The following is a 10,306-nucleotide window of genomic DNA, read 5'->3' as shown; positions in this document are numbered from 1 at the left end:
TCCTCAGGGAGACTGAGCCCATGAGCACCCTAGAAAAGTGGCTTCGGCAGATGTAGGTGCTGCCTTGGGCTGGGGGCTCAGACCCCTGYGGCAGAGAGGTTCCAGTCGTGCTGGGGGGGGGGGCCGAAGAGCCCCTAGCCAGCTGTCCCCGCTCGCCCCATCCCCCATCACAGCCGGCACCGGTAGCTAATTTCAGAGTGTATTTATTAACATTTTAACGTAAAACGTGCATGAAACGTTCACCYGGCGTGACACTGCACTTCATCGCAAGGGAAGCCTTAACACCGAGGARGTATTTTGCAGCCTCAGCGGCAGAAGCATTTGCATCTGACTGGCAGCGCAGCGCTGGGCTCCGAGCGCAGCTGATCCCCGCTGCCGTTCCGAGCTGCGCGCGCCGTGCTCGGCGCGCCGGGCGGAGAGGGGTTTTCTCTGCCCCGCGCCAGGCTCGGCCGAGCCCCGGGGAGAGGATCTGCTCTCCCGCCGGCAGATCCTCGGCAAAGCACCGCTTTCCGAGCTGCTTTTGCCTCCAGTGTGGTGGCGGGAGCAAGCTCCGCTCCCCTTTCCATGCCGCTTTTCTCCCCCAGCCGCCTGCCGCGGCGGCCGAAACTTCGGATAAAGCACCGCGGACGGAGGGTGGCCTCGTGTCCCGTTGGGCGACTGGAGGAAGTGGCCTAATCTTATTTTCTTTATTCCGAGCCTCAAGAGCATGGAAATTTAAGGAGCAACTAAAACAGACACGCGGCTTAACAGAAACCTAAAGAGACCGTGAAACTCCTCATCCCCAATCCTATTAGAGGGGCAGCGTTGCGCGGAAGCGGCCCAAGTTCTCAGTGCAGCAAACTGGGAGAAGGATGAGAGGCTACAAAGCCCTTTAGAAGAACCTCTTAGAAGAAGGAGCTTCTGGTGGATCAGAGTAAACCGTCCCCACGTCCCGCCGTGTTGTGAGAGTAATTTGTGCCTAAAGCCGCTGGATCAGCAAGGTGCCGAGCGCAGTTCTCAGGCCCTTACGGTCCTGAGCCCGCCGAGCTGCTCTCCGAGCGGAGGCGAGGTTTGATCCAGCCGCGCTCCCGGGCCGGGCAGGCGCCCGCGGGTCCCCGGCCGCCAAACACCTCCTGGGAGGCGTAGGTCAAGTAGAGGAAGCCGTCCTCGTCCTTGTGGTCGCGGTACAGCTCCTGCATGGTGGCCGTCATGTTGGGCAGCCCTCTGTTGTCCACCAGCAGGTAGAAGGTCTGGGAGGAGGCCAGGCACAGACGCGTCCTGGCGGGAGGAGGGCGAAGGCAGTGTGCGGGTGAACACGTCATGGGAGAAGACGGCCTTCTAGGAGGACGTCTCGGGGCTGCACGGGACTTTGCAAAGCCGGAGCAGCCGGCTCCGGGCTCCAGCAGCTGCACCCACGTCCGGCAGGCTGGGCGTTCCCTGGAAAAGGGCCATCCCCGCTCCCGGCCTCTCCCAGAGATCGCGAACCACTGTGCTGCCAGGTGCTGCTCGTTTGCCTTGCTGCCGGCAGCCCGTCCCTAACGAGCTGTTCAGCTGCGCTCACACACATYGAGAGGGCACCAGGGTGGCGGCAGCCCCGGCAGCCGCCTCCGTCCCCGCAAGGACGAGGGATTCCTGCCGCACGGGTCCCCGTGCGCCTGGAGCCCCCGGGCAGGCTGCCCCGTCCAGCCCCTGGCCCGCGGGGGGCTGGTGCCCGAGGTGGCTGGAAGGGGCTTCTCCCGGGAGCCGTTTGGCCGGCTCGCTGCTCCGGGCTGGGCGTTTGCCTCGCTTCCGCGGGGAAGGAGCCCCCTCCCCGCCGCGCTGCTCGCTTACCGCAGGGTGACGGCGAACTGGGACAGCGGCAGGTCCTGGGACACGAGGAACTTGGTCCTGCTCAAGGGAGGCAAGTTCTTCTCCTTCTGGTAGCGCTCCACCACCACCTGCACCGGGGCAAGGGAGCTGGAGCGATTGGGGGGCCAGGAGCCCTGGGGGGCCCCGAGGCCAGCAGGAGCCCCCAAGGAGGGGAGACGCTCCGTCCGCGGGACGAGGAGATCCCCGTTCTCGCGCCACTGCTGGGGCCGGGAGCCCCTTACCGGGATCTTGTTGGGGTATTTTAGACGGATCTCCGTCACTTCGTGCATCCTAGCGGCTGCGAAAGAGAGAGGCGGAGGGGTGAGGGCAGGCCCCCCCGGTGCCGGCGCCGCCGCCTCCCCCAGGGACGCACCGAGGCTCTTCCGCTGCTTGAAGGGACGAGCACCGCTCTCCGGGCGCTGCATCTCCCAGGGCGAGCGGGGCCCCGGTGCCCTCCCACCGCTGATATAGGCTCGCACCCACCTGCGCCGGGGAGGAGGAGCCGGGCGGCCGGCGGGACGAGGGGGCTTCCCGGCGGGCTGCGCCTTTCCCGCAGCGGCCGCCGTGGCCTGGGCCAGGAACGGGGCTCGGAGCTGCCCCATCGCTCGCGCAGGGATTTTTTGCGGGGTTTCCACGGGGAGGGAAGCGATGGGGCCGAGGGGTCCGCAGGGCTCCCACTCCCGTGTCCGGCCCTCCGATGGCACCACTCGGAGCAGGGAGAGGCCACGGCAGCCCGGGACCCTTGGAGGCTCCAGCTGGCCTCGTTCGGAGATGCTCGTTGCGCCGGGGCTGTTTGCAGCTGCCGGGGGAAGGTGACAGCTGTTTGCAGCTGCCGACGGGAGCAGCCTGCCCCGGCGGCATTCCCTGCCCCGGCGGCATTCCCTGCCCCGGCGGCATTCCCGGCCCAGAGGCACTTCCCAGCCAGAGCTACACAGGAGGAAGCCTGGAGCGGGCTCCTCTGCACCCGTGTGGGAATTGGGGCCAGTGCCGGGTGTCCAGATGGGGCAGCTTCCCCGTGACGGACAGGAATGCTGAGGCCGCCCCGGCCCTGGCGYGGCAGCACGCGGCAGAGGACGATCCATCATCCCATTTTTCCTTTGATGTGTTTCATATACATATTTAATATATTTTGCTGTTCTGCAATATATTAAACTGTATTACTTTGCCATAAAAAATCCCTCAGACACGCTCATCACTGGTTTGGAAAATTACATTAGCAATATATATTCCATCTGTGTAGCGCGTTAGGCCATTATAAATTTATACCCCTAATAAATTGAATTCTTGAAAGTTTGTGTGGGATCCAAAGTGGAGGTTCACTGAGGAAAGGGGCATTTTCATTCCAGATGATTTCTGAACAACAAACTGATAAATATTAAAGTGTCTCTTGGTTTGCTAATAAAATGAATCGATTACTATTCACTGGCTTAATTCTGTTTCTGAGCAGGAGCTAATTGCTTTCCTGAGAGCAAAAACGAAGTTGCGTTTTTTTAAAAAAAAGAGAAGAAAAGAAAAGTCTATCTCCGTTTTAAATTAGTTCATTAACAGTGAACATTTATTATTTATCAGTTTAATTTCCAAATATTGCTGTGATATTGGGCTGGACTCCGGAATCCCAGGTCTTCATGGAAATGTGATGCTTTCATTAGCATCAGCTGATTAATTAAAGATGAAGGGAAATTGCTTTTCCTGGTAGGCAGCAGCTTTCCAAGGCCAAGCAGGAAACGGTCCTTGTCCCCCGGGAAGCGCCCCTCGGCCCCGCGCTGCCCCTTCCCCAAAACGGGGCTCGGAGYCCCCGTGCTCCCGGGGAGCCAGCACCCTCCCGCGGACCGCGGCTGCGGCGGAAGGAGACCCAAGCTTCCAGAGATGCTGATTTCCTCAGAGAGCAAACATCGCTGGAATAATCCAAATCAGACAAAATAAYAAATGCCGGCGCCAGGATGCGGAGGGAGGCGGAGGCAAAATTTATCTCGGCAGCTTCCCGGCTGCYGACTGGGCCCGCTGCAAGCGGCAGCTCATCTGCATTCCCGCCTTCCCGCTTGGGGCCCTCGGAGCAAATTGCAGCTGAAACTCATAAATAAATCCTCTTCTGCACAAGTTAAGTTTTATTCATAGCTCATTCTGTGACACACTGGAATGAAAAAAAAATATAGCCCCCCGGATTTATCTTTAATCTTACGGTAAATATTAAAGGGGGGGGGGGGAGCTGCGGCTCCAGCCTGCGACCGGGCAGCACAGTGGGAAAGCCGGGAGCGCCGGGGCTCCCGGCAGTGCCGGGGCTCCTGGCTGGGGCCTCGGGGCGCTCCAGCCCCACGCCGCCTGCTCCCYCTTGCAACGGGTGCGCGGGGGTCGCGCGCTCCCGAAGGCCTCCCGTCCCACTGGCTTCCCCTCTCCGTGCCCGGTCGCCTCCCGGGCGCCCTCCCCGGGGAGACGCCGGGCTTTCTTACGGATCGGCTCCTCCAGCAGCCGCCGTTCAGCCCCGCAGGGACCCGAAACCGTGAATCATTCCCAGCGAGCCGGCAGCCGGGGCGGATAAATCCTTCGGGGGAGCGTTTCCCACTCCCGGGGGAGAGGAGAGCCGCCGCAGGGGCTGGGAGCGCCGGCACGGCTGGTCCCGGCGGCGATGCAGCCGCGGGGGTGAGGAGACGCGGCCACGTGCTGCTGCCGCCGGCCGCTTCCCGTCCCTGAAGGCGCCTCGRCCGCTGGGCTGCCGCTGCCCGGCGCCAGGAGCAGCCCCGGCAGCAGCCGCCTGCCCGGGGCTCCGCGGTGCCCGGGCTCGGTTCTTGCAGGCGCAGCCCCAGGAGCTCCCCGGGGCCGGGGGGAGGGGGGAAGGTATTTGGGCCTGTCTGAAGTGTTTTGGAAACTCTCCTGGACGGCGATGGTGAACGAATGACCAATTCGCCTCCTGCTCCCTCTGAGCTRTCGCGGGAATCACAACAAGCTGGAAAACCCCAGCCCACCGCAGGAGCGACTGCAGGCAGAGACAGGCTATTTGTGGGAGACAGTCTCCGTGTGTGCCGTTGTTAAGTGCCTGGGGTTATTTCCCTCCAGGCTCCCGCCCTTCTGCGGCACAATGTCCAGCGTGAGAAACAGCGGCACAGGGAGAGGGACGGTTCCTCCTGCTGCAGGCGGGAGCTGGCCGCGCTCCTGCTGACCGGCACAGCTCTGTCCCTGCTGCGTCATCAGGATGCGCTGGCACGGCTCCGTCTTCTGCAGCATCATCCGGATGCAGTGGCACGGCTCCATCCTGTGCACGGGTCTCCTGCACGCACCCGCATGGCTCCATCCCCTGCTGCATCATCCGGATGCAGTGGCATGGCTCCATCCTGTGCACGGGTCTCCTGGATGCACCGGCATGGCTCCGTCCTGTGCAATGTCGCCGGGAGGCCCCGACATGGCTCTGTCCTGTGCAGCATTGGCTGGACTCGCCAGCACAGCTCCATGCCATGCTGTGTTGTCCAGATGCACCAGCACAGCTCCATCCTGCACATGGGGTGGGACGGGGTGGCAGCGCCYGCCCCTCGCCGGTCCAGGCAAATGCACCGCAGAGCTGCTGGTGCAGAAAGCGGCCGGTGATGGAGCAAGAGCAGAAGCTGCGCAGACGCCGGACTCGGGCGGCCCAAGCGCATCGCGAGCCCGGAAGAGCCCGGGGCAGCCGGAGGCGCCGGCGGGGCGGCGGAGGGGCTGGCGCTGCGCCGCGGCAGCAGCCGCTCTCTTGGCAGCCGCTAGTCGAATCAYGGCATGGGCTTAATTGCCTCCCGCACCACATCCCCGCTGCAGCGCGGGAGCTGCAAAACCGGGGAGGGTTCGGCGGCTGCCGCTCGTGGGGCTGGCACCGCCGGGAAAGCTGCTGTGCCTTTTGTGCACCAGTGATTTCGCAGCTGATTTTTGGCACTGATCATAGCGCTGGCGGTGCGTGGGGAGGGCAGCGGCTGCTGCTTAACCTGGCCCTGGCCACCCCCACCTCCAGCCCCAAATTGGGCTAAATTAATGGGAAAGACTGCGCAGCAGAACAGCTAAGCGCAGGGCTGGAGTCCTGCTCCGAACGGCACTAAGAGGCACAAAATGTTTTTAAAAGGCCGATTTAAAGGTTATTTTGGCTGACCGTGCCCACTGGAGGCTTGTTGAGCACCAGCGCTGTCCCACACCCCGGGCAGTGCCAGTCCCTCCAGTGCACTGGTTCCACTCTGTGCCCTCYGGTCCCCTCCATCCCACTGCATTCTCCATCCCACCACTGCCTCCATCCCTCCTCATCCCTCCATCCTGCATCCCTCTAGCACTGTCCCTCCATCTCTGCAGCGTGGACAATGGTCCCAAGCCCTCATTTCCCCAGGAAAATGCCCTGGCGGCTCCTCCTTCCCTGCAGATGAGGCCCAGGAAAGCTGCCACCGTGGGGACCGGGAATGGGACCAGGACTGGGACTAGGAGCAGCCAGAGCTGGAGCTGGCTCCTGTGCCAGAAGAAGCCGCACGGAGCGGACACTCAGCCTTCAGCCAGTGAATAAAAGGTGTTATTAAAAAAAAAAAAAAAAGAGAGGAAAAAAATAAAAGTACAAGCTGCATCAAATGTCAAAGAGACTGTTTTTATTTGCCATCAAAATAAATTAAAAAAAAACAGACTGAGGTCAGCTTGAATGAAGGCAGACGAGATCCATGCGCCATTGACCATGGGAAGAAACAAATGGAAAAGATTATAAAAAAATAGAGGTGAAGGAGGAAAAGGAGGAGGAGAATGGGGAGGAGGAGGAGGATGGGGGGGAGGAGGAGGACGAGGAGGAGGAGGCGGCAGAGGAGAAGGATGGAGGAGGTGGAGGAGGAGAAGGATGGAGGAGGAGGAGGAGAAGGACGGAGGAGGAGGAGAAGGACAGAGGAGGAGGAGGAGGGGGAGGAAGGCAGCCCGTCTCCGGCGCGGGGCCCGGAGGGGTCACAGCTCACCCGACGTCTTTATGACGTGGAAGAGCGTGACGTTGTAGATGACCTGGTGGCCGTTGTTCCAGGTGTAGAGCACCCTCTCCCGCGGGTTGTAGTCCAGCATGGATATGTGGGAGTACTGGTTGTGGAAGGGGATGTCTGTGTACTCGTAGCTGGAGGTGTTCGTGTAGTAGGCGAAGTAGATCTTGGCGCCGGCCAGGTGGGAGTTGGTGACGTAGAGGGTGCCGCAGATGATGAAGGCCTCGCCGGCGCTGCGCTTGGGGTAGCCCGTGTCCCAGCTGCGCAGCACCTCCAGCGTCTGCGGGTCCACCCGGCTCACCACGATGTTGCCGGCGTTCTGGTTGGTGGTGTAGACKGCCCACAGCCCGCTCTCGTCCACCATGAAGTCGATGTCGGAGAAGCCGCCCCAGGAGTAGGGGAAGGTGTTGTTGTAGCCGGCGCCGGGCAGGCTGCGCTGCACCAGCACGCTGCGCGAGCGGAAGTGGTACTTCACCGCCACGTTGCTCTGGTACTTGTTGTAGTAGAGCGACCCGTTGAAGACCACGTGGCCCGTGCCGGCCCAGGGGTGCGGCAGGAGGTGCTGCACGAAGTTCTGCCCCGTGACGAAGTCGTTGAGGGTCCGAAACTCCAGCACGCGGCGCCCCTTGTAGTAGCCGTCCATGTACCACACCTGGGAGCGGGCAGCGGTGAGGGAGGCCCCGTGCCCCGGCACCCCCAGCCCCAGCTGCGCCCGCACGCACGCCTTGGTGCTCTACCAGAAAATTAACGGCTCCCCCCTTGGCTTTATGGAGTTAAGCATCCTTTCAGCCTTTCTGCAGAGCACACACGTGGCTGATCTTTAATAAAAACGAGTGGTGACCCCCACCGTGACTGCAGCCGGGCTGACGAGGCGCCAGCTCCTGCCCAGCCTCTCGCCGCAGAGGCCAGCACCCCGGGCAGCACGTCCCGGCCCCACGGGCCACGGGGAGCCCAGGGGCCAGCACCCCGGGCAGCACGTCCCGGCCCCACGGGCCACGGGGAGCCCAGGGGCCAGCACCCCGGGCAGCACGTCCCGGCCCCACGGGCCACGGGGAGCCCAGGGGCCAGCACCCCGGGCAGCACGTCCCGGCCCCACGGGCCACGGGGAGCCCAGGGGCCAGCACCCCGGGCAGCACGTCCYGGCCCCACGGGCCACGGGGAGCCCAGGGGCCAGCACCCTGGGGAGCAAGCCCCCAGTGCGGGCGCCCCAAGAAATGTGCACTCGGGTGTGTGCACCCCAAGAAGCAAGCAGCTGGGTGCACGCACCCCAAGGAGTGTGCACATAGGTGCGTGCACCCCTAGAAGCAAACACCTGGCTGTGCACCCCAGAAGTGAGCACCCCAGTGCGTGCACCCCGGGCAGCGGGCACCGCCTGCCCTCCGTCCGCCTGCCACCAGCCCCACCGGTGCAGCTTCGCCAAGTCCAGAGCTGGGCTGCGGCTGCCGAAATCCCCGCGCCGCGGTGCCGGGGGGCGTCGGGGAGGGTCGCTGGAGCCCCACGCCGCCGCCCCACTCACCCGGCTGTCGGCGCTGGGCGTCATCGTGTCGGTCATCCAGGAGCCGAAGCGGGAGCCCGAGGCACGGATGGTGATGGGGTTGCTGACGCCCGTCAGCTTCCCGCAGCCTGTGGGGACGGACGCGGTGGTCGGGGCGGGCGGCGGGCGGGCGCCCCGGCCGCCACACACCCGGCGGGGGGCACTCGGGGGGAGGCTTTGCTCGGGGGCCGTTCCTGAGCAGGGCAATCGCGGCGCCGCGGGGGGTCTGGGCGCCCCGGCAGCAGGTGCCGGCGGGCGCGCAGGCGGCAGCCCCGCGTTTCGGGCGCCGAAATGGGAGCCGGCGGCTCCGGTGCCCCGGGAGGCCGCCCCCGGCACCGGCGCGGGACCCCGGGCGCCCGGCACACCGAGGGCCGTACCCAGCTTCTGCACGCAGGCGTGCAGGCGCGCCTCCAGCAGCAGCACCCGCTGCTGCAGCTCCTCGTAGTCGTAGGCGCCCATCTCCTCCTGGATGGCCAGCAGGCTCCCCGAGAGGTTCCTCACCTCCTCCTTCAGGTGCACGATCATCCGCGTGTCCGCTTTGTACTGATCCAGCACGGGGATCAGCGGCAGCAGCTCCCTCATCTTGTCCTTGAGCTCCTGCAAAGGGGGTGGGAGGGGGGAGGCCGGGCGCGGGGACGAGTGCCCCGGCTCCGCCGTCGCGCCCGCTCCGGGGGCGCCCGGCTGCGCAGAGCCGCCCAGAGGGGGCCCCTTCCCCGCGCTGGGAATCCGCAGGAATTGCAAGGCTTTGCCCCTCGCCGCCTCCGAGCACGTGGTGACCGGGAGCTAATTAATCTGTTACAGCTGACGCTATCGCCGCGCGCTGCACACGGAAACCGGTCACGGAGCAACAGGGATCCATCCAGTGCCCCTGGGCGCCGTGGAAAGGCAGGATCCCACCTCTTCCCGTGTCCCTGTGGGAACACAAGGTAAAATGCCCCCGGCCGGAGCAGAGGGCAGCAATGCACGGGGTGAAGCTCCTGCACCGAGGGACGCGGGCAGCGTGATGCGCAGCTGAAACCGCTGCACTGGTGGCAGCGCCAACAGGCAGAACCCCCTCCCTCCTCCCCCGAGATTTGGCTCATGAGGCTTAAAATCTCTAATCTGTGAAATGAGGAGCTTTGGGGGTGCTTTGACCCCGGCTGGGAAGAGGTGTTTCACCCGGTCCAGGCTGCATCCGCCTGGTGAGTGATGGCAGAGGGATATGAACGCACGTCCCAGCYGGCGAGGGGCCAGGCGCCCGCAGGGCCTCCCCGGCTTTCCCGCGGCATCGCTCGCCACGAGGCCTGGAGATGGGCACCAAGGGGGCGGATGCGGCTCCCGCACCGGCGCAGCCGGCCAGGGCGTGCATGGGCGCACTGCGGGGCACATGCAGCCGTGTGCGCCTGCACTGCGCCGACTGGCAGAAACCCCACCAAAGTGCCCTTTGCTGGAGGAGGGGTGGCGGAGGCGGACGTAAATCCAGGGGCAAATTGCAGCCCCAAGAGACATGCATGGATCTGTCAAGGAGCTAAAGCTTGGGAGCTGCAGTGAAGCTGTCAGAGGTGGCACCCAGCGCTTGCCCACCCCGGGGCTTGGGGCTCGTGGCAGGAGCTGCTGCCAGGGCTGGTGCAGGGGATCGGGGAGCGGCACTCAGAGCTGCCCGCTGCGGCCCTGGCGGATCTACAGCTGGGTTTGAAGGGCTCCTTCACCTGCTGCGGCCCCGGCGGGGTCTACAGCCAGGTTTGCAGGGCTCCTTTGCCCGCTGCGGCTCTGGTGGGGTCTACAGCCGGGTTTATAAGGCTCCTTCGCCTGCTGCAGCCCCGGCAGGGTCTACAGCCGGGTTTGCAGGGCTCTTTTGCCTGCTGTGGCCCTGGTGGGGTCTACAGCCGGGTTTGCAGGGCTCCTTTGCCTGCTGTGGCCCTGGCAGGGTCTACAGCCGGGTTTGCAGGGCTCCTTTACCTGCTGCAGCCCCGGCAGGGTCTACAGCCGGGTTTGCAGGGCTCTTTTGCCCGCTGCG

General features: G+C 64.3%; 2 protein-coding genes across 2 annotated transcripts in view; both read right to left on the bottom strand.

The window, feature by feature from the left end:
• Positions 1–1,004: 1,004 nt before the first annotated feature.
• On the bottom strand, positions 1,005–2,252 carry LOC146590090 (microtubule-associated protein 1 light chain 3 gamma-like). Its single transcript, XM_085315144.1, has 4 exons — positions 2,201–2,252; positions 2,070–2,125; positions 1,810–1,916; positions 1,005–1,257 (listed from the first exon to the last, which is right to left on the bottom strand). Exons 1-4 carry the CDS (start codon positions 2,250–2,252, stop codon positions 1,005–1,007), a joined length of 468 nt encoding a protein of 155 aa, XP_085171270.1.
• A 4,160-nt stretch (positions 2,253–6,412) lies between these two features.
• OLFM2 (olfactomedin 2) overlaps positions 6,413–10,306 on the bottom strand; it is a 14,446-nt gene continuing 10,552 nt past the window's right edge. Inside the window, exons 4-6 of the mRNA XM_085315167.1 lie at positions 8,688–8,907; positions 8,293–8,399; positions 6,413–7,428 (exon numbers count right to left, since the gene is read on the bottom strand). Coding sequence (XP_085171293.1) covers positions 6,751–7,428; positions 8,293–8,399; positions 8,688–8,907 — 1,005 coding nt within the window. The 3' untranslated portion in view covers positions 6,413–6,750. The remainder of the gene's footprint in view (positions 7,429–8,292; positions 8,400–8,687; positions 8,908–10,306) is intronic.

The sequence above is a fragment of the Rhea americana genome, unplaced genomic scaffold (genome assembly GCF_003343005.1).
Source record: "Rhea americana isolate MKP2758 unplaced genomic scaffold, rheAme1 scaffold_420, whole genome shotgun sequence".
Classification (NCBI taxonomy): Eukaryota; Metazoa; Chordata; class Aves; order Rheiformes; family Rheidae; genus Rhea; species Rhea americana.
Note: the sequence above shows the minus strand (reverse complement) of the source record. Positions and strands in the feature narration are given on the sequence as shown.